Source organism: Rhinatrema bivittatum, chromosome 2 (assembly GCF_901001135.1).
Source record: "Rhinatrema bivittatum chromosome 2, aRhiBiv1.1, whole genome shotgun sequence".
NCBI lineage: Eukaryota > Metazoa > Chordata > Amphibia > Gymnophiona > Rhinatrematidae > Rhinatrema > Rhinatrema bivittatum.
In genome coordinates this window covers 727,602,485-727,626,947 of record NC_042616.1, presented here as the reverse complement: position 1 = coordinate 727,626,947, position 24,463 = coordinate 727,602,485, and the positions used below count along the sequence as shown (strand labels likewise).

Below are 24,463 nucleotides of genomic sequence, written 5' to 3'. Positions count from 1 at the left end.
AGCCTTGTTCAGAACTGAAAGGTGAGGGAACACTAACCCAGGACCCCAATGATAATGAAAACAATTGGGGCAAGGACCTTGGTCATCTCAGAGGGGAATTTAGTGGGGCATGCTACAGACTGAGGTTCCTTGAGGTCCCTCCTCAAACTGGCTAGACTCCACAGCATGGGATAATCGGGGACTAGATCTCACCCCTGGGACTTCTGATGGGAGCTCCCATGGCATGGAGGAAAGAGGGACTCTCCTTAGAGATAACAAATCTGACCCTCTGGTCAGGAGAGCTTGAAAGGTGCCTCCCTCTTCCTAGCTGCCAGTGAGGCAAATACATTTTTCTCCAAATCTGTTACTTGGTTTGTGAGCTGCTGTGTTCTCTGACCAGGAGTTGAAGGAGAGATTTCTTCTTCCAAGATCAATGTACTGTAAGTTTATCTTCCTGTGAAGCACCCACTGGACTCTGGGAGGGAGAGGTCCTCTTGAGTCAAGTGAACGGGTGGATGCATGAAGTCTAAAGGCACCCCAGAGCATATTAGATTAGGCATATCCAGGTGAAGTCCTTGCTTAAGAAGCTTAGATAGAGATACGGCTCTCAAGACGGTGGGAGGTAAGTTAGTGAATCCCCTTTGGCGCCTCTAGCTGACCTTCTTGAATGAATTGAGTGCATTTTCAGAGCTGAGAATTTGTTCTTCAATTGTGCCAGGGCCTGGAGCGTGGAAGGATCTGTTCTTGAATGCACTGATGGAGCAAACAGCTGAATCGGCTAAATCAAAACCTGATGTACCAACTGCATTGATGATGCCATAGATTAGTGCCCTGAAGGCTGGTGCATCAATGGTGCTGAGGGGTGGTGCATCAACAAAGCTCAGTGAGTTTATGGTGTCATCAACCAATGCCTCAATGGCACCATTCCAGGATGGCACTGATGTTCGATGCGTTGATGGCGCTGTGTGCATTGATGGAATGGATCCTATTCTCAGCTTTGACAGTGTTGACTGTGCTGCCAGCTCTGACACATGACACTTTTTCTTCTTATGCATTGATGAGTTCTGTGGGGTCTGGGAAGAGATCATAGACCTTTGCTCATGGCACTTCCAGTCTTTGCTCAACCTCAGTGGAGCAGTGGACCTGGGACTGCAGAAGGGAGAGTTTAGCTTGATGAGCTCCTGCTCAACTTGGCACAGAAGGAGCCCGAAGAGGCCCCACTCCAAGAAGAGGAATGACTTTGGCTTTTCATCGACCTGAGGAGTTCCTTCATCTTACAGGCCCTGTTCTTCTAACACAGAAAATAGTAATGATGGCAGAAAATGACAAAATGATCCATCCAGTCTGCCCAGCAAGCTTCTTAAGTTACTATCTGCTGTACTGTGAAGGTTACCCCCATTTTTCTCTTATGGGTAGTAACTGCCACTCTGGGCAGTTATCCCCAAGCCTTATTATAAGGATAGTAATATTTACAATCAAAACCAAGCAACTGTCAAACCCATAAAAATTACTCCTACCAACATTTTTACTGGATGAGGAGCCTTCTTGAAAATTCAGACAATGCTGCTTGATGTACTTTGATTTTGGACTTGGCCTAGAAGCAGTCCTGTGCTTTTAACCTTATGTCAGCGAATCAGTACCTCAGACCGTAAAGGTTGTTATGTTGGTTATTTTCTGAATCCAATTCCCCTTTTTTCCCCCTGCCCTCAAAGCGGAGAGTGATATTTCAGTTGGGTAAAAAGTATCAAGGCTTACTGGTTAAGGTCCCTATGTCTTCTGTTAAGGGTAGTAACTGCCACTCCATACAGGTTACCCGATGCTTATCAGTACCCCAGACCATAAAAGTAGGGGCCCTCATTAGTTGTTGTCTGAATCCAATTCCCCTTTTTTCTTCTTGTCATAGAAGCGGAGAACAATGTTGTCTGGGGCCTTTGTGACATCCAGACACAATTGTAACAGTTAGCTGCATCATGGTCTGGCCCCAGACACCAATAATAAATGTCATGACCATTGGTTTTGGATATCTTCCAGCCACATATGCAGATTTTGAAGCCAGTGAGTATAGTCTTCTTAAAGCCAGACATGATAAGTTATCTTTTTTTTTTTTTGGTAGCACTGAAAAGTGCTAGTGAGGAGCTGCCAAGACAGTGAGGCAATGAGCTGCCAAGACAGTGAGGCAATGCAAGAGAGTTAAATACTGAAAAACTAGAAGTTACAAAAAGATTAGAGAGAGAAGGTACATGTCCATGCAGGAGCTTGGATGAAAAAAGACTGAGGGGCTCATGAGGTAGCACCCAAACAGGAACTTCTGTGCAGGCTTAGTAGAGCACTAGCTCCATAAGCTTGAAGAGAGGGATCCATTTAGTGCTATTGTATGACATCACCCACGTGTCATGGCCAATTCAGCCGTCCTTGTTGAAGGAGAACCAGTGACATTTGATTTGTCAATACAATTGATATACACCTAATTATAATTTTGACTTCTTTTTAACTGCAATTGGAACTTTAGTTGAATACCTTTTGTCTACACAGTACACAAGATACATATCTTCTTACCAGTTCCATTCCTCTCTAGAAAGAAAAAGCAATCTGGCTATCAGAAGCAAAACAGGCCAAGAAGGTAAGTTACTGTTTCAATTTTATATACAAATGCATTCCAGTAACCACTGGAAATTAAAGGTATTAAAAGTCCAGTTTAAACAAACAAACTACAAGATATGTACTTCTGAAAATATGTCCTTCAATGATTATCCTAACACTCAATAGTAAAAATACCAACAAAATAAAATGGAACAGCAATCTTATAAAATAAGGCCTCTAAAATCTTAAATAATTGTACAAATTCTTTACAAAATAAGGCACCTAAACTATTGGTCTATGTAATAAATTGAGCTGTAAAATAATAATAGATTGAATAAAATTGATACATACCATTTCAGATTGTCATATGTAACATTATAAATACACCATCTGATTTTAATATTAAACTGAGTAAAATAGAGCATTAGTCCAAAGAAGAATTTCACAATTAGATTTAAGTCTAATAAAACCTTAAAACAAATGCCTTCAAGTTATATTAACGGAAAAGAAGTTAAGGAAAAGTCTAGCCAGTCCATCTGAAATTTTAATCCCTCAGCACAGTATGCCAGTCAGGTACATGATTCACTAAGCTTACCCATAAACCCAAATGTTTTTGCAAACACAGTTTTATCAGACCTATAACAAGTATAAGCTTTATTTGCAGAATACTGCACCCAATTTTTTTTATAAATTTGGTAAAAACATAAAATTAACCCTAATTGCATTTTTGGCACATAGAGGCCTATGCACTAAAATGTATACAACATATTTTTTTAAATGTACACAATAAAAATGTCCAAATGCATACTAATACATCACTTAACATGTAATATACTTGATTTTTTACTACTTGAACTAAAATTAGTCTCAATAGTGTAAACGTGCTATTAATGTGCATGCTAACCCAAAAAGCATAAAGATCAATATTGAAATCTGTATGGATATGTAACTTAGCCGGATATAACTTATCTTGCTAAATTTCAAGGGATATTCAGCGGAAAAGCTATGTCACTGAACATACGTGTAGACGTCAGTACTTAGCTGGATAGTTACTGTACATCTGGCTAAGCTAGACCTGCTCTATCTGGTTAAGTTAACTGGATAAGTAGCACCTCCCCAATTCGCCCACTGCCCACCTACTCACTATCCAGCTATTCAGACAGGTGGATAAGTAACGTATCCAGCTATCTAGCAGGCACTGAATGTAACTGGATATTCAGTAGCTGCTAAATAACCAGATAAGCCATACTTACTAGGGTATCTAATCCTAAATGCGCTTTGAATATTCCAGCCCTTGGTATTTGATGCTAATTCCCCTTGATTTTTAAATAGCACGAAAATGAAACACAAATCTAGACTGAACACGCATAGTCCTCTTTTCCTCAAGAAAAAGCTTTCTTGCTGCAATTCTGTATAAAATTAAGTCTGGCACATGGGGCTAGCTGTCAGTGCTGAGAGCAGAAGCAGGAGCACATTTGGATTCCAGAAGAGGGGGTAAAAGAAGAGAAGAGAATTCTAGTAGAGGAAAAACTAAACCACAAGCAAACATCTTAGTTATCTGCAAAGGAGCCAGAGGAGGCAGAGGAGGCAGAATATTACAGCAATGGAAGGCAACTCTGGTCCTGGAATGCCACCACTAGGTCTGGTTTTCAAGATATCCATACGAATATGCCTGCAATGCATGCAAATATAGCACATGCATATTCATTGTGGATGTCATGAATACCAGACCTGTTTGTGGCACTCCAGAACCGGAGTTGCCTACCCATGAGGAAGAGGCATCATCCTTTGAATCTGTATGCCATACATCCAGGATAGCTGACCCTTACTCTTGCGTGAATTCTAGCTAGAAGAATGTGCAAGGAAGAGAAGGATTGATAACAGAAGGCGCCTTGGCCAGCTCCAGCACATCCATGCATTGAAGCCAGCCCCAATTCCTGCATCTTACCACACAGTATGAGGACCTCAACTGATCTTAGCCCCACTGGTGTCTGATGTGTGCAACCTAAAGATATTTAGTGGTATGAGTGGGACAGTTGCTGCCCTTCCCGAGCATGTAACAGCAGGAAGGACACAATCCAGAATGATTTCAAAGCTCTCCAAAAGGAGCTCTGCAATCAAACAAGGACCTCAAAGAAGTCCTTGTTGCCCAGACTGCTGTTCTGCTTCAAGACAGAGAATACTTGCAGTGGTCTTTGGACTGACGAACCACATCAAGGACAACAGTGACCATCATAATCATGCAATTATACAAGAGCTCATTGAATGGCCTTTTATAAGAAACAGTTGAATCACTGTGGTTAATTTTCAAAAGGTTTTGGCATCTAACTAAGGGGTTCATTTTCTATAGCTTTCGCACGCGATAGCTAGATCGGGGCAGAGCCGGCACCGGAAGGGGAGGAATAGGGGCGGCACTGGGGCAGACGCGGCGAAGACATCGCTGACGGCGAAAAGGTAAGGCCCCTTATCGCCGCCACCTTTCATGGTGGCACTATTGGTTTGCGATAGCTGGCAGTGATAGCAGGCGCTATTGGTTTGTGATAGCTGGCAGTGATAGCAGGCCCACCCCCTGCTTCGCCCCCCCCCCCGCCCCTCAGTACCACGCGATTCACTAAGGCCTGCAATTTTAGAAAATCCAGGCCTAAGATGTTGATTTACTAAGGACTCATAATGTGGATTAATATCTTTATGCAGAAAATATGCTGCGTTAAAGTAGGCATATTGATACTGACATTAATGAAAAAAAATGTTTAATACACCTTCTCAAAGTAAGTTAAGTTTCTTGCAGAAATAAGTCTGCATTAACATGTGTATCTTATTATTCATATTATTTTACTATATGTTCATAGGAAATGAGCTAATTTGCAAGGACAGAATTTAGCTTTCTCGAACATATGAACTTCTCTTCAGATGTTTTAGTTCTCCCTCCCTCCCCCATCCTCTCTTTGGACCTGCACAGCTTTGCATGAACTTCCCTTCAGATGTTTTAATTCTTCTCCCCTTCCCCTCCTACCTTAGGATCTTACACTATTGTATAGACTGTTTTACCTGTATGATATATGTACTGTCATATTACCCTTTTATGTCTAATTATGTTTGATTTTACTGTTCCCTGCTCTGAACGTAGGAAGAGCGGGTAATAAATGCCTATAAATAAATAGATAAATAAATAAATAAATAATAAATAATTGTGATAGCTAAATAACCCATGTTAAAAGTGCTGATAATGTGTAATCAATGTAAACAACATTAACACAACTTTTAATGTGCATTATCATTACTGTAAACATCAGTACAGTTTATTTAAATTTATTTATTTATTTAAAGGCTTTTATATACCGGAGTTCATGTACTAGTACATACCGCTCCGGTTTACATAGAACCAAAATAGGAAAATAGGAAAATTACATCAAACAAGTGAGTATAAAATAACAAGGCTATTAAGTACATTGGTCTATTTGTGAGTTAAGTGTCTAAATCAGCCTCTTTGAAAACTTTATTGGGTTGAATTGCTAAATTTAGACACAATTTCAAAAAGGACCTAAATTTAGGTAACCAAAAGCTGAGTGGCACCAGGGGTAGAGTTAGGGCAGGGAACCAAGTTTGGAACCTGGCATTCACTAGATGCCTAACTTGTCCAAAGAATTTGTGCTAGAAGCCTTGAGCTCACAAAAAACTCCATTGGCCCCCTGATCTCACTTCTTTCCAGCTCCCAAATAAACATCATAACAGCCTGTTCTAATGCCTGATGCCTACACAATCCTAGTCCTTTTAAGCAAAAGACCCTCTCTCCCCAAGAGTACCAGTATCTATCCTGATCTTTTTAAAACAAAACAATCACTCCCCCTTGAGAGCTAACTTCTCCCGATTCTCCCTATCAGCTCCTTAATCCCTATCAAATGCTCCCCAAGTTGAGTTGAAAGAAGACGCAGGCTTACTTCCTCACAGTTTCACATCAAACACCTAACAGCTAACAGAGCAATATTGGACGCTGGGTTGGGAGGAGGTAAGTCTATGTCCTCCTCCTAGCTTGGCTTCGGGAACTTTTGGTGCTTTAGAGAACAGGAAATGGGAGGGATCAGGAGATGCTGCCACCTGAGGCAAGCTTCTGTTTAAAGAGATTAAGTAGAAGGCAGGAAAGACTGGGGGATGCCATTACATGAGGTCTACTTTAGTTAGAAGGGACTAAGTGGGAAGGGGGATTGAGAATCTGGGGAAGCAGTTTGGTTTTTGATGATTTGTTGGGAAGGTGGAGAGGAGATTAGACTGAAAGATTTCTAATGGGGTGGGTTTGATGGAGCTTGTCATTGGGGGAGGGGGGATTTCTTGGGAAAGAACTAGTGCTGATATTCAATGCTAGCTAATGCTAGCTATGGTCTAAACCATATTTTTACTGTCTAGATTTGGAGGAATTTTCAGCTAAACTTAGATCCCTAAGTTTTCAGTCGAAAATTCCCTAAACCTGGGCAGTCAAATTTTAGCTGCCTGGGTAAGGTGCTCAGGGTTTGTACAGGAAATATTTTTGTTTTGCTCTGTAAAATGCATATTACTGATCTGGCAGTGGGCCCTAGGTCCGAGGTAGAGTTAGCGCTACCTAGAAGAGTAATCCCCCTTAGGTCCCTACCGTCGGAAGGCAAGGCCTGATGATGTAGACGTGGAATGAAGACTTCACCCTGGAGGCTCATGATTCCCCCAGAAGGAGCCCGTAGGAACCCGGCTGCTGGGACTTAGGAGACTCCCTGGAGACCGAAGAAGATCTGGATGCAGGCTCCTCCTGCAGGTCGTGTAATCCAGATAGCTGGCACCTCCAGCAGGTCGAAGTCAATTCAAGTGTAGATATCCGGAGGATGGTCCGAAGCCGGTCCGAGGGTCTAAGCCAGAAGAATGGTTGGAAGCCGGTCGAGGGGTCGAAGCCAGAGAAATCCGTCCAACAAGAGGAGAATCAGGAACCAGGACCAAGAAGAACAGGAACCAGATAAGCAGGCAGCAGACCAAGAACTCGAGGCACATGAACTCACAGGACCAAGAGCCAAGCTACCAAGGCAAGGTCTGAGGAGCAGACCTTGCCTTAAATACAGGAGACCAGGAAGGAGTCCTAGAGAGGAGCCATGACCATTTCCTGTAATGGTACCTTTAAATTACCCTAGCAGCCACGCGCGCAGCTCTAGGAGACCTGGAGGGGGCGGAGTCAGCAAGGAGGAAGAGGCGGCCATCTTGGAAGCGGCCACAGCCATGAATAAACATCAGTGGTGGCTGCCGGCTCCCGCGGGTGTCCCAAGGGGAGCCCGACACTGCGGATGAGTGACTGGCCCCGGTCGCAGACCACTGCAGCCGGTGGCCATAACAGTACCCCCTCCTTTAGGCCTCCCCCTAGAAGGATTGGGCTTTCCTGGGTGATCTATGTGAAAGTTGTATATGAGGTTCTTATCTAGAATGTTCTTGGCAGGCTCCCAGAAATTCTCCTCAGGCCCAATCCCTCCCAAACTAGGAGATACTCCCACTTCCTGTCTTGTCTCCGGACATCAAGAACTTCACGAACCTGGTATATAGGGTCTTCCTCCGCTGTGGGTTGCGAAGCTTAGGGACCTTCCGAGTAGGCCAAGTAAGAACTAAGGGCTTCAAAAGAGACACGTGGAAAGAATTGTGGATTCTTAATGTGGCAGGCAGACAAAGTTGATAGGTCACGGGACCCAGTTGCCGCAGCACCGGGAAGGGACCTATGTAGCAAGGAGAAAGTCGCATGGATGGAACCTGTAGATGAATATGCCTGGTGCTAAGCCACACCTTTTCTCCTGGATGGAAATGAGTAGCTGGTCTTCGGTGTTTGTCTGCAAATTGTTTTGCGATGCGAGCCGCCCGTAGTAGCATTTGCTGAGTATACACCCAGAGTCTTTCAATTGTGTTGCCATTAGCTGTGCTGCTGGTGAGGGAACAGGCAATGGCAGGAGTAAAGGTGGCCTGGGTTGTCGACCAAAAACAATTTGAAACAGAGAAGCCCCAGTCGAAGTACTGGCATGAGAGTTATGAGAAAACTCGGCCCAAGGAAGAAGTGCTGCCCAATTAACATATAAGCGTAGAAATTGTTTCAAGGTATGATTAGTCCGTTCAGCTTGACTGTTGGCTTGTGGATGGAATGCCGTGGTAAAGTCCAGAGAAATACGAAACATCTTGAGAGGTTGGACCAATATCGGGCCGTGAATTGAGGTCCGCGATCAGTTGCGATGTGCTGTGGCAGTCCATGGAGGCGGAAAATATGAGACATGAATAGTTGGGACAGGCGAGGAGCAGATGGGAGGGAGGGAAGCAGGGTGAAATGGGCCATTTTAGAGAATCAGTCCACTACTACCCATATTACTGTATTGCCCTCAGAGGATGAAGTCTGTGGAAATGTGAGTCCATGGCTTCATGGACGTAGGAAGCGGTTGTAAGAGACCCCAAGATTTTCCTGTTGGAATTTTATGTTGGGCGCAGCTTGGGCAAGAATCGACATGCGCTCGAATATCCTTGCGAATCTCAGGCCACCAATAATATTGCCTAAGAAGATTCAGAGTCCGGTCACGTCCTGGATGTCCAGCCAACTGGGAGTCATGTGCCCAGGCTAGCACCTTGCTATGGAGCATCTTAGGCACCACCGTTTTCCCCGTTGGTACCGTAAAGGTAGCAGAGATGATGACACGAGCCGGGTTGATGATATGCTGAATGGGTTCATCCGAGTCTTCTGCAGAGAAAGAGTGGGACAGGGCATCTGCCTTAATGTTCTTACTAGCGGGTCAATAGTGGAGTTCGAAATTAAAACGTAAGAAGAAGAGCGCCCATCAAGCTTGGCGCGGGTTAAGACGTTGGGCCTCTTGGAGATATATCAAGTTCTTATGGTCAGTGAAAATGGTTATACGATGCTGTGCTCCCTCAAGCCACTGACACCATTCTTCTAGCACAAGCTTAATGGCTAGGAACTCCTTGTCACCAATAGAGTAACTATGTTCAGCCGGAGAGAATTTCCTAAAAAAATAGGAGCATGGGTGAGATGTTCCAGATGCGTCATTTTAGCTGAGCACTTCTCCTACTCCAACAGCAGAGGCATCTACTTCTACCGTAAATGGACATCTAGGATCCGGATGCCCAAGGCAAGGTTTCTGCAGGAAGGACTTCTTTAGGTCCCAGAAGGCTTCTTCCGCTTCAACAGGCCACACCTTGATGTCTGCCCCCTTACGAGTTAGAGTAGTGAGGGGAGCAGCCGGTTTGGAAAAGTTCCGGATAAAACTACGATAGTAGTTGGCAAAACCCAAAAAGCGCTGGAGCGTAGGTAACCCAGTAGGCTGAGGCCATTCTTGGATACATTTTAACTTGGGGGGATCCATTTGAAAGCCAAGATTGGAAATAATGTACCCAAGAAGATTAGAGATTCTTTTTCAGAGACGCATTTTTCAAATTTGGCAAAAAGTCTATTCTCTCTTAAGCATTGCAAAACCTATAAAACATGTTGTCGATGCATCTGTAGATCCTGGGAGAAAAATCAATTTGTCGTCCAAGTAGACTACCATGCATACATAGAGCAAGTCTCGAAATATTTCATTAATAAAGTGCTGGAAGATTGCAGGAGCATTAGTTAGACCGAACGGCATGACGAGATATTCATAATGGCCGTCCCTGGTATTAAAAGCTGTCTTCCACTCATTGCCCTCTCATATCCTGATCAAATTGTATGCTCCTCGTAGGTCTAATTTTGAGAACACCCTGGCTCCTTGTAAGCGGTCAAAGAGTTTGGCTATTAATGGCAGTGGATAGCAGTCCTTAATAGTAATAGCATTAAGCCCCCGAAAATTGATACAGGGTCGCAAAGTCCCATCCTTTTTCCCAACAAAGAAAAAACCAGCCCCAGCTGGGGACTTGGACGGTCTGATAAACCCCTTCTTGAGATTGTCCTGAATATATTCAGTCATAGCCTGAGTCTCTGGGACGGATAAGGGATAAACTCTTCCACGAAGCAAAGTGATTCCAGGGACTAAATTAATGGCACAGTTAAATTCTCGATGCGGAGGCAGAACATCAGCAGCTTTCTTGGAAAATACATCCGCAAACTGATTGTAGCAAGCCGGCAATCCCTCCAGGACAGAGGTACACAAATAGCTACAGGAAGAGGCAGTTCCCTTAAGGCAGGTTTCGTGACATGCAGAACCCCAATGAGTTAATTTTAAAGATGTCCAGTCGAACTGGGGGTTATGGCATTGCAACCAGGAAATACCGAGAACGACTGGGTGGATGGCTTTCTGGATGACATAAAGAGAAATTTGTTCTGTGTGGTTAGATGCAATGAAGCAATGCAGAGGAACCATTTGGTGTGTAATTCTCCCTGGCAAGGGGTCTCCGTGGATAGAGGAGATAGTCAGTGGTCTCAGGCACGGATGGATAGGAATGAGCAGTTGTTTCACAATATCTTGCAAGATGAAATTTTCTCTGGCCCCAGAATCTACTAGAACCAGCATGATGAATTTCTGACCTCCGAGGCAAAAGGTAACAGACAAGGAGAGTGGAGGGGCTGGTGAAGTTATACCTAGGGTTATTCCCCCGGTGGTCCCTAAACTTTGTAATTTCCCAGAACGTAAAGGACAGACAGCAATGAAATGACCCGAACTTCCACAATATAGGCAAAGGTCGGCCTTGCGACGCCTTTGTCGTTCCTCTGGGAGAGAGGACCACATCCTAACTGCATAGGTTATTCTGTAGTTCCTTCAGAGATTGATGAAGTGCAGAGAACTGAAGAAGAAGAGGAGTGTGGAGGACAAGGAGCTGTCATATGCCTTCTCGAACCCAGAGCCTCTCGAGCCCTTTCTTGCAGATGGCAGTTCATCTTGGTCGCTAGTTCAATGAGGGAGTTCAATGAAGAAGGAGGTTCCCGAGCTGCCAGCTCGTCCTTAATCTTATCTGACAGTCCTTCAAGAAAGATGGTCCAAAGAGCGCATTCCTCCCAATGGAGTTCAGAGGCTAAAGTTCTGAATTCAATCATGTAGTCGGTGAGAGTAAGTCCTCCTTGAAGGATATGTAGCAGATTGGCCCCTGCAGCTACCTCTTTACCGGGTTCCTCAAACACAGTTCTGAATAACTCCAAAAAATGAGGAAATTCCTATAGGACTGGATCTGAACTCTGCCACAGCGGAGAGGCCCAAGCCAATGCCTTGCCTTCTAAATGGGACAAGATGTAAGTTGTCTTCATCAAATCATCTGGAAAGAGGTTAGCTTGAAGACGGAAGTGCATGTTGCATTTGTCGAGAAACCCCAGACACAGACGAGGTTCGCCGAAGTAACGTGGCGGAGCAGGTAGTGGAATTACAGGACGAGGGTATGTCTGTATTACTGATGCTGTCAATGCTGGTGGAGGACTGGCTTGAGCTGCAACCACTGCATCTAAGCGAGCATGGAGTCGACCTATGGAAAATGCCAAGGACTCCGATATCCGCTGTTGCTCCATCATCTTTTGGGCGAAACCTGGAATGGCTTGCAGATCAAAGGCCTCTACCAGATCCATGGCCTTAGTATACTGTTACTGATCTGGCAGTGGACCCTAGGTCCGAGGTAGAGTTAGCGATACCTAGGAGAGTAAACCCTCTTAGGTCCCTACCGTCGGAAGGCAAGGCCTGATGATGTAGACGTGAAATGAAGACTTCACCCTGGAGGCTCACGATTCCCCCAGGAGGAGCCCATAGGAACCCGGCTGCTGGGACTTAGGAGACTCCCTGGAGACCGAAGATCTGGATGCAGGCGCCTCCTGCAGGTCGTGTAATCCAGATAGCTGGTGCCTCCAGCAGGTCAAAGTCACTTCAAGTGTAGATATCCGGAGGATGGTCGGAAGCTGGTCCAAGAGTCTAAGCCAGAAGAATGGTCGGAAGCCAGTCCAGGGGTCGAAGCCAGAGGAATCCGTCCAATGAGAGGAGAATCAGGAACTAGGACCAAGAAGAACAGGAACCAGACGAACAGGCAGCGGACCAAGAACTCGAGGCACAGGAACTCACAGGACCAAGAGGCAAGATACCAAGGCAAGGTCTGAGGAGCAGACCTTGCCTTAAATACAGGAGACCAGGAAGGAGTCCTAGAGAGGAGCCATGACCATTTCCTGTAATGGTCCCTTTAAATTACCCTAGCAGCCGCGCACATGGCTCTAGGAGACCCGGCGGGGGCAGAGTCAGCAAGGAGGAACAGGCGACCATCTTGGAAGCGGCCACAGCCGTGAAGAAGACATGAGTGGCAGCTGCTGGCTCCCGCAGGTGTTCCAAGGGGAACCCGACGCCGCAGGTGAGTGACCGGCCCCAGTCGTGGACCGCCGTGGCCAGTGGCCATAACAATGCTATCCTGGTAACTTTAAGGATGTTATTTTACTGACTATACTTATCCGGCTAATTTTTGCCAGGTAGAACTGAATATCAGGTCTCACTGGCTAAACTTTAACTTGATCTGAGGCAAGTGTAAATTTTAAGCCTTAGCAAGTGACAGCTAAATAATGAGTACATGATCTTTCTACTTGCTCTCTATAACTTAACATCTTCCAGGATTGGTTTAATGTGCATACCACATACTTCTGCTAAACGACTTTAGTGCATAGGCCCCAATATTAGTTATTAAAAGGTTTGTAGCCTTTGACATCATTTGGTATGATATCTCTTCTTTGGTTCCTAATACATTCAAATATTTGTGTTTAATATTTATCAGGGTTTTTAAATTTTTTTATCCTACCTTCTATCAGGAAGAAAGTAAATTTTAACATAAGGATTTCTTGGTCTCCCATCTTCCCTTGATGGAAGATCCTTTGCTGCAAGTATTGTTACTATCAACTGATGACCAACCTTGTCATACCAGAGTTTTATCTGGAAAGCAAAAGTATTCATTAGTTACTTCATTTCTTTAACGTAAGGTAAACTACTAATACTCTGAACACAAAAGTGTTTTGCTTTTTTAATCCTTCAGATCTCACACACTTCACTGATTTCTAGAGCACAGAGAATATATGAGATTTATTTTGGAAGAATATAGTCTGTAGTAAAAAATAAATATACCATAATGAAAGTACTCAGACCAATATCTTGGTTTAGCAAACAAAAAAACATTTTAACATAAATGAAGAGGTATGGACGAAGAGTTCTTTTGAACCAGAAAGTGTTTTCAGATGACTGAATATACACCCTGTAGCAGGTGATGTGTTTTTATAATGAAGAATAAGCTCCACCATTTTAAACCTAAGTCTGAGTTAATCTAGCTTTCACTGTACAGATTAATTTTGCAGTTTTTGCTTTTCTAGTAGGAGTTTTTTCATTTCCAGAAATCATGTACAGCATTCAGTAAGCTTTATGTGATGAACCATTTGGAATATAAATATTAGTTTATGGAAAGTGTGGCTCAATATTACTAAGATATAATGCAAGGTAAAGCACAACTTTACACTATATTTGCTTCTCTTAACAAGGCAAATTGAGGACATGGAAGTCTTGGCTAAATGGTTGCTCACATTTAGTTCTCTGAATTGTTTCTGTGGATAGAAGTTCCCCAAAACCAATACATTGTGTTTTCTTCTACCCAAAAGTATTGGAAAAAGGAAATATGGCAGCTAATTTGTTTATGCATTCCTAAATATGTATTCCTCAAAGGAGACACAAAGAATTCATCAGAAAGGCTTCATCCTTCAACCTTTTCACATTATACTTGAATTCAGCAGAGCCAAACACTTTGTACTAAATCAATTATAACTATGTACTCCAGTCATTTTAACATTAAGAGCAAATGATCATGCTATTTAATGCATGTATATTATAAGATGTGTTAAGTTCTCATGCTCATGCCAATCCATTAAGATAACCTGATATCTTCTGACAATTATCACCATGGGGTAATTTTCAAAAGGAATTACAGCAATTTTCAAAACCCCACTTTCACAGGTAAATTGCATTTACACAGGTAAAACCCAGTTTAAATGTATAAATGCTTTTGAAAATCAGGCCCTTAAGATGCAGTTACGCATATAAAACCAGTTTTAAGCACATAAATCCTTTTGAAAATGACTCCCAATGTGTGCAGATATAAAGTCTGCAGCCCTTCTACAGTGTCATCCCTGCTACAAAGTATTCTCTATCTCTCAGGATTTAATATGTATATTTGACTCTACCTGCATTTTATTATACCTTGATTTAAAAAAAGAGTACCTCAACAAATGTATGAATGAAAAAAGTGTTCATAGATATTTTTAGCCTGATGTAAATTTTACACTATCCAAAATGACAGTAAACAAACACAGTGTGTCAAGAGAGGTCCAGAACACCCAACTGTACTGGTAAAAAAAAACCTGAACTACAAAGGAGTAAATACAATAAGCAGCAAGATACAAGTTAAGATGAAAAGGGCAATACCATGACCTGGCCAACCACAAGATGTGCAAAAGTAAATCAAGAGATTACCCTTGTGTTTTTAGCAAAAGAAATACCACTGATTGTAAAATGTACATACAATCAAAGATTGTAGGTCACCTTTTGACAAAAAATTGTGCATAGAAATATATCAACAACTGGAGAATAAACCATCATAGCTTACAATCTGACAATTTCTGGTAGCAAATCACAGAGTCAAAGAAATATGTCTATTACCCTTAAGAAGCAACAAGTTGTAAGGATGTTTAAATGTGCAAATCTGAGAGTATTACCCTTTTTTAGTGACTCCACCTCTCCTGTGGACACCACTGTTGTCTGTGCATACCTGGATGAGTAAATTGGTTTAGGCATGTGAAGTGCAATTTTCTGTTCTCCAAGTTAATGAGATAGAAGTGCTATCTATATAAAACAACCACCAGCATAGGAATCTAATTTAGGCTCTGTGGAAAACTAGACAGCTTTTGTGGACAAAACTGCTGAAACTCAGCCTTGGCCACAAAGAAGGACTTAATTAGCAGTAAATTACTAATCAGTGGGGAAAATAGTGTTCCCTAACCTGATTTTGTACCCACTATGCTAACCACTACAGTATCAATAAGAAACATTTAAAATTTGGAAAGCTAATCAGAGGCAATTGAGCATTCAAACAATTTACATTTTCTGTGCCTGAATTACAGAGGTCAACAATGGATAAAAATACTAAAATAGCAAAACTGATCTTTTACCAGACACTTATCAGTGATCTTTGTAAATAAGTGTAAATAACCTTAAGAATTATTAGCTCATAAACTCTAGTTCTCCACCTTAAACCAAAACTTCATCAAAACCACATGATTTAAGCTGGCTCTCAACTTTGGAAAAATATTTGGTCATCTCAACTGAAAAGTATTAAAGCATAATGATTATATTTTAATATACTGCTGAACAAAAAGAAAACTGACATTCCAACATTGCATATTTTTTTATCCTGCATTTGGGATTTTTTTTTTTCTTATTTTTGTTTTGAAGCATAAACTGTCACCATTAGCAACCTGCCTGAGACTTTGGAAAGAAATTTAATGAACATGACTAAAGTGTACTGTGCAATTTTCCTTAAAGACATGTTTGAAATGTTTTCCTTTTTCTCTCATCAATTGTCTTACATATTTAAAGCAGACATTTAAATCAAATGCCACTTTTTGAGTAATGCCCTAAATAGTTTTATCATTTGTCAGTATATTTACCAGTACGATGTCAGAGACAAAACTCTTGGGTATTTTCATTTAGTTTACTCTGACCTTTGTTGTGTAAATTTTCTGTCCATCCCACAGCACAGCTTGAGCACCAGGAAATGCATTTGTAAGTTTCTTGCACAAATATTGACACTTTTAGTCAAAAATTCATCTTTATGAAGGCAGGAAATATTCTGCATACAAAAAAACTTGCGAAAACATGCAGCAAAGAAGGCTAAGCACTAGATAAACCTACTTATGGGTTATTCTACAATAAAGGTTTCCTAATGAAAAAGGCAAATAATTTGTACCTAAATTTGATTTTAAAGATAAAAATGTTCAAGAGTGCAATAAAGATAAAATAATTTTATTTTAACCGAGATTACATTTAGAGTGCCCAGCACACTAAGTTTATAAGGTAAGATAAGACACATAAAAAGCATGCAAATCCTTTTTAGACAAGGTACAAATGTATTTGCCAATCATCCCACTTAGGGAAACAGTGTCAACTGGAAAATGCAAAGAAAGGGATATAAGTGTTAAGGAATGGTGATGAAAGATTTAAAGAGACATCAACCTTGGATAAATCCATCAAATTCTTTAGCATTGTACCTAATTCACTATTCTTTTCTTCTAATTGACAAACAGGCCGATACTGTAAGGTGCATAGGAAAACGGGCACTCGGTGTTGGGCACCCACTTTCCCAACACACGCCCAGCCACCTCTCCTGGGCATGCAATACTGTATTTAAATGAGGGGTTGCGCTAAAAAGGAGGCACTAGGGATAATAGCACGTCTTTAACAGCAGAAACCCAGGAGATGTGGATGTCAGCGGGTTTGGAAAGTGTGCATTTTTTGAACCCGCTGACATCATGGGTTAGGAAAATGGATGCTCATAAAACTGAGCGTCCATTTTCCTAACCTAACCCGCTGGCACATTTTTTGGGGAATTTTTTTTTTAACCTTTTTGGTTCCTCTGACTTAATATTGTTAGGAGATTAAGTCAGAGGATGTACAAAAAAAGCAGTATATTCTGCTTTTCTGTACAATTTTTTGGGATGCTTAGAAATTAGCATCTGCCCTTGAGAAAGCTCTAATTTCTGAGCGTAAAATGTTTGGATTTGGTGAACAATTTTTTTGGTATCTGGGATTAATTACTAATAGCTTCATCAACATGCATTTCGGTGGAGTTTGGCCACGCGGTATGGACACACTAAACCCCTTATTGTATAAGGTGTTGTGGACGCGCAACCAAAAGCGTGTTAAACAGTGTGCTCAGCTGAGCACACTTTACAGTATCGGCCTGAAAGAATGGGCTAGCAAAGCCTTAGGAAATCAAGACCAAATATATGTGCAGACTGCAACTATATTGCAGTAGAGGTCCATAGGAAACCCCAGTGCTTTAAATGAAACTACCCAAAGATTTCTAAAGAAATTTGAAAACTTTAGAAATATGAATTTATATATATAGCAAATATAGTCATTATCACTTCTGAAACATGTGGGACTTTAAATATAAATCTGAGGAACTGGAAAATAATTGTCTCTTTAAATTGTAATATATTGTTACTAACCCTCCCCCCCATGCAGAACTTTACAAGCTATCCACCCAATGGCATGAAACTTGTTAATATGATTTAAAGCAACACACTAAAAAAAAAAAAGGAAAACGGACCAAATGGGACGTTTTCCTACTGTGCATTTTCCAAAACCAAAATTAAACACAACTTTAGTTTCTGTCAGGCAGATGAGGCCTTTACCTGAACCCTAGGAACAAAAGGCGGTGTTCTTCTACTAAGGCTTTGGCTCTGGTAAGCAAAATTAAACAAAGAAAAAAAGCAATAAAACAAAACCAAAAAAGACAACACAATAGAACTCAAAGAACACAAAAAGTAAAAAACAAAGACACACACTATAACCTTAAAACATAGTATACTCCACTGATGCACACCTAAAATGAATACATTTTTGTAATACTGTCCAGAAAACCTTGTAAAAGACATCAAGCCTATTGGAGAAAATGAAAGATTGCTTTAATTTAAAACATATCTTGTAATTAAAATACTGCAGTGAGAAATGAAAACTGGGTCATTACAGTGCAAAAATAAGGAGGTCTAGAAAATATGTTAAAAACATAAATCAGATGATCTATAAAAGTATATTTTGAGAAACTGAAGTACAACATATGCTGCAATTTAATGGGTAATTTCCAGAGCCATTTACATGCATAAAACTTGGGTCTATTTGCTTAAATGGCTTGTTATAAAATTGGGTAGGGGTTGTGTACATAAAAATTATGTGAGTAGCCAGATTTTATGCATACAACAAATAGGAGGCCTGAGGTTGGAGTTCAGGTGAAGTTAAGGTTTACACGCATACTTTGGGGTAGATTTTATAATAGTACGCCCACGCGTACTTTTGTTCATGCACCAGGCACAAACAAAAGTACGCTGGATTTTAATAGATACGCATGTAGCTGCGCATATCTTTTAAAATCCGGGGTCGGCGCGCGCAAGGCTGCGTAAAATCGGCAGCCTGCGCGCGCTGAGCCGCGCAGCCTGCCTCTGTTCCCTCCGAGGCCGCTCCAAAATTGGAGCGGCCTCGGAGGGAACTTTCCTTCCACCACCCCCGCACCTTCCCCTCCCTTCCCCTAACTAACCCGCCCCCCCGGCTCTAACTAATTCCCCCCCCCCCACACCTTTATCGCGAAAGTTACGCCTGCCTTACTTGTGCGCGCCGGTCCGGCTACTCGGTGCATGCAGGGAGAGCATGGGGCATATGCACATACCCCTTTCAAAATCTGCCCCTTTGATTTTAAAAAGAATATGCATACAATAACTTGCACAAGTTGTGTGCATTTGAAAGTGAATGTGGTGCATACTTTGAAAATTGGTGTAACTAATGCACTTTGGCAATGCAAAATTTACACAGATTGTTATAAATGTATTCTCCCAATGCATACAAAATGGTCATTTTTCACTTATGAACACTGTTGTGCTGCCAGTATTCAAATATAAAATAGGAAGATGAGTACAGCTAAAGCTAAATCTTTAGGAACAGTGCAAGCGTGTCTATGTACAGAAATGTACATCAATGCAACCATTTTTTCCAGCAGTCACAAATAAGCCTAGCATGATATTGATATCCACATGGCAGTACTACGTATCTTCTTTGGAAATCATTCAATGGTTTATACAGTGCAGTGCTCAGTTTTGCATTATGCTCAATGTTTTTCTCAGCTTATATACATTTTGCTATAGTATATTTGATAATGTATGTTATTTCTGTAAGTGAGGGTCTCACCTTCACTTCAGTACACCATAGTACTACACCATTCCATCTGTGAAAATTTAACTCTCAATTGAAAACTTCTAATACTGGGCTACAAGCAAAAGGTATCAATCTAAACCAACAGAAAATTCAAGTCAAACTTTTAATGGCCCAAACTTGCATCATTAATACTGCCATTTGGGGGACCAGGGTTTTAAACTATACTCAAGGATGGCAGTTAAAGACCAGGAACTTTCTTTGGGGCCAATGCAATAAATTTTGCGGAAAGTGGGCACTGACTTTTCAGCACCCGCATTCTTAGTACACGCTTGGCGCCCACAAGGGGGGGCACCATGCAATATGCAAATTAGTGGGTCGCACTAGCAAGGAGGCGCTAGGGTTGACCTTAGCGCCTCCTTGCTAACGCGACCCCGCGGTGGCTGCCGGTTATGAAAACTGACACCGGGTTTACCGGTGTCAGTCTTTATAACTCGGCAGTCTGCCGAGGTATTTATTTATTTTTTTTTATTGAAGAATTATCGAAAAGCAGTTTTTTCTGCTTTTCTGTAGTTCTTCTACGTGCGCTCAGCTATTAATGCCTGCTCTGAGACACACATTTATTTTTTTGAATGTGGAGTGAATGAGTAATAGCCTCATTCAATTGCATTTGCATGCGATGAGCGCTAACTCATTCACTCTATGTCGGACATGCGTTAAATAGGCGCTAATCCCCCTATTGCATTAGGGGGTGGATTAGCGCCTATTTAACCCACGTCCGACAACGGGTTAAACAGTGCGCTCGTGTGAGCACACTGTATTGCATCAACCCCTTTGTATGTGCCCCAAGAAGGAGAGCTGGGAAATAATTTTTTCAGTTAGAAATGTTTAAACAATATATGGAGAGGCTGATATTCAAAGGCATTTAGGCAGATAAAAGAAAATTATTCCTTACCTGCTAATTTTCATTCCTGTAGTACCATGGATCAGTCCAGACAGTGGGTTATATCCCCCGACCAGCAGATGGAGTCAGAACAGAGTTTGAGAGCGTCAGCATATAGAGTAGTGCACCCTCTGCTGGAGCTCAGTATTACGCATAGCAAAGCCCAAAAGCAAAACACAACATTTTGGATCCAGATCCGTCCCCAAAAAGGAACAGAGAAAGATATAAGTAAACAAACGGTTAACGGGACCACCAACAGTCAACAGTAACAATAATCAGAGACAAACAGAATGAAAGTTACCTGGAAGAATCCGAGCAGGACCTAATGAAACCCCTAGTGGCGGGCGTCTGGACTGATCCATGGTACTACAGGAACGAAAATTAGCAGGTAAGGAATAATTTTCTTTTCCCTGTACGTACCTGAATCAGTCCAGACAGTGGGATGTACCCAAGCTTCCCTAAACCGGGTGGGGTCCTGAGAGACCTGCTCGGAGAACTTGATCGCCAAAAGAACCCGTGTACTGAGGCGCCAGGTGTAGTCTGTAATGTCTGGAAAAAGTGTGCAACGACTTCCACGTCGCCACATGGCAGATTTCCTGGAGGGAAACGGAGCGAGATTCCGCCCAGGACGCCGCTTGGCATCGCGTGGAATGAGCCGACACGCTGCGAGGCGGCACCCGCCCCACTGCAATGTAAGCCGATGAGATGGCGTCCTTTATCCAGCGCGCAATAGTCATCTTGGATGCCTGAGAACCTCTCCTCGGTCCTGACCAGAGGACAAACAAATGATCGGATACCCGGAAGTCATTGGTAACCTCCAGGTAACGGAGCAGCACACGCTTGACGTCCAGGAGCCGGAGAGACCGGGGTTCCTCTCGAGCGAACGCTGGAAGCTCCACCGTTTGATTGACGTGGAAGGCCGAGACCACCTTTGGTAGGAAGGATGGCACCGTACGAAGGGAAACCCCGGAGTCGGAGAAACGCAGATAAGGGTCCCGGCAGGACAAGGCTTGGAGCTCAGATCCGGCGAGCAGAAGAGATGGCTACCAGGAAAACCGTCTTGAGGGTCAGGTCCTTGAGGGAGGACCCCCTCAGGGGTTCAAAAGGAGGGCCCGACAGCGTTCGCAGCACCAAGTTGAGGCTCCAAGAAGGGAAAGGATCCCTGACCGGTGGCCGTAGGTGTTTGGCACCCTTCAGAAAACGTGCGACATACGGCTGAAGGGGTAGAGAGCAGTCCTTCTGTACCAAGACATTCAAGGCCGCCACCTGAACCCGGAGCGAATTATAGGTGAGACCCTTATCCAGACCATCCTGTAGGAAATGAAGGATCAGCTGGACAGTCACCTCCATGGTTTGGACCCCGCGGTCGGAGCACCAGGCTTCGAAGACCTTCCAAACTCGAACGTAAGCGACGGAGGTCGAAGGCTTGCGGGAACGAAGCATCGTTGAGATCACTGTCTCCGGGTAGCCTCTGTGGTGGAGACGGCGCCGTTCAAAAGCCAGGCCACAAGACAGAAGAGTTCTGCCTGCTCGAAAAATACCGGCCCCTGACGTAGAAGATGAGGAAGATGGGACAGGCGAAGTGGGCCGTCCACCATCATCTGAAGTATATCTGCGAACCATGGCCGACGGGGCCATTCCGGGGCGACGAGAATTACAGTCCCTCGATGATGTTCCAACCTGCGGAGAACCTTGCCGACCAGAGGCCAAGGAGGAAACACATAGAGCAGTTGATCCGACGGTCACGGAAGGGCGAGGGCATCCACCCCCTCCGCGCCGCGCTCTCTTCTGCGGCTGAAGAAGCGTGGAGCCTTGGCGTTGAGAAAGGTCGCCATTAGATCGAGGCGTGGAGTCCCCCAATGACGGACGATGAGATGCATTGCCTCGTCGGAGACAGCCCACTCGCCGGGGTCTAACTGTTGACGACTCAGGAAGTCCGCCTGAAAATTGTCCACCCCGGCGATGTGAGAGGCCGCTATCCGGACGAGATTGCTCTCCGCCCACTCCATCAGGGGAGTTGACTCGAGGGAGACATGCTTGCTTCTTGTCCCCCCTTGACGATTGATGTAGGCCACGGTGGTGGCGTTGTCCAAGAGGATCCTCACCTCTCTGTGTCGCACCAGGGGAAGGAAACACTGGAGAGCGAAACGCACGGCTCTTGTTTCCAGGCGATTGATCGGCCACTTTGCCTCCTCTGGCGTCCAAGTCCCCTGCGTGGCGCTTCTTTCACAGACGGCGCCCCATCCCGCGAGGCTGGCATCGGTGGTCACCACCACCCAATTGGGAACTTCGAGCGAGACTCCCCAAGCCAGATGCGAGGGGACAAGCCACCAATCCAGGCTTTTCCTGGCTAATGGTGGAAGCGGCAGGATCACCTGATACTCCTGGGAGACTGGTTTTCAACGGGATAGCAGGGACGCCTGCAGTGGACACAGGTGTGCAAACGCCCAGAGTACCATGTCGATGGTGGAGGGCATTACTCCCAGGAGCCTCAGATAATTCCAGGCGGTTGGTTCTTCCAAAGCCGAAAACCGAGACACGTGCTCCCTCAGGGCTTGCGCCTTGTCCTGGTGCAGGAACACCATACCCCGCCGGGTATCGAAGCTCGCTCCTAAGAAATCCAGGTGTTGCGAGGGCACAAGGGAACTCTTTGGAAGGTTCACCACCCAGCCCAGAGAGCGTAGGAATTGTACTACTCTGGCAATTGAGGTCTGACCGTGTGAGAAGGACTTCGCTCGAATCAGCCAGTCGTCTAGGTACGGATGTACTAGGATACCCTCCTTGCGGAGGGCCGCCGCCACCACTACCATGATCTTTGTGAAGGTCCGAGGTGCAGTCGCCAAACCGAAGGGAAGCGCCTTGAACTGAAAGTGTTGACCGAGAATCTTGAAGCGAAGATACCGCCGGTGAGCCGGCAGGATGGGAATGTGCAAGTATGCTTCCGAGAGATCCAGTGAAGTGAGGAATTCTCCCTTGTGCACTGTGGCAATCACTGATCGAAGAGTCTCCATGCAGAACCGGCTGACCCTGAGGGCCTTGTTTACCTCCTTCAAGTCCAGGATGGGCCGAAAGGAACCGTCCTTTTTGGGAACGATGAAGTAAATGGAATAGTGGCCCAAGCCCACGTCGAAGGGGACAGGAATGATGGCCCCTATTTCCTGCAGTCGGTCTAGTGTTTGTTGAACCACTATCCTCTTGAGATCCGAACCGCACGGGTAGAAGATGAACCGGTCCCTCGGGGGGCGGACAAACTCCAAGGCGTAACCGTCTATTATGGTGTCCAGCACCCACTGGTCCGTGGAGATAACTGCCCACTCCTCGTAGAAGTCCATGAGGCGGCCTCCGATCTGGGGAGGTGAGAAGTGGGCTCCTTTGGCATCATTGGGAGGACTTTGTGGGCGGATTTCCCTGCCCTGGACCCTCTCTCGCGGGCCTCTGCCCACGAAAGGAACGAGACCAAGGCTGGGATCTTGTCGGCTGTGTCTGGGAACCGGACTGCCGGTAAGACCTATAACGTCGCTGTGCCCTGGCCCTACCGGAAGAAAATGACCTGAAGGAACGCTGTCTATCCTCCAGCAGCCGATGCACCGAATTTTCCCCCAGTGACTTGATGATCTGATCCAGGTCCTCTCCAAATAAAAACTTCCCCCGAAAGGGGAGGGAGCCAAGGCTCGACTTGGAGGAAGCATCCGCCGCCCAGTTGCGAAGCCACAAGAGCCGTCGGGCTGCTACAACCGAAACCATGGACCGCGCCATTACGCGAAAGAGGTCATACAAGGCGTCCGCCCCGTATGCTATGGCAGATTCCAGACGGTCCGCCTGGTCGGCCTCTTCGGGGGGCAACTCCTGAGAGGTGAGAAGCTGCTGTACCCAGAGTAAGCTGGCCCTTTGCGCGAGCGAACTGCACATCACGGCCCGCATACCTAGGGCGGAGACTTCGAAGACCCTCTTGAGGAAGGTTTCTAGTTTACAGTCCTGCGTATCCCGCAGGGCCGTTCCACCCGTGACCGGGATGGTCGTCCTCTTGGTCACTGCCGACACCGCTGAATCCACCTTGGGCACCTTGATAAGATCC

At 44.2% G+C, this 24,463-nt stretch overlaps 1 protein-coding gene across 1 annotated transcript in view; it reads right to left on the bottom strand.

Annotated features, from left to right (window-relative positions):
• LOC115085620 (regulating synaptic membrane exocytosis protein 2-like) overlaps positions 1-24,463 on the bottom strand; it is a 914,496-nt gene that overhangs the window by 786,615 nt on the left and 103,418 nt on the right. The window contains exon 7 of the mRNA XM_029591858.1: positions 13,285-13,415. Coding sequence (XP_029447718.1) covers positions 13,285-13,415 — 131 coding nt within the window. The remainder of the gene's footprint in view (positions 1-13,284; positions 13,416-24,463) is intronic.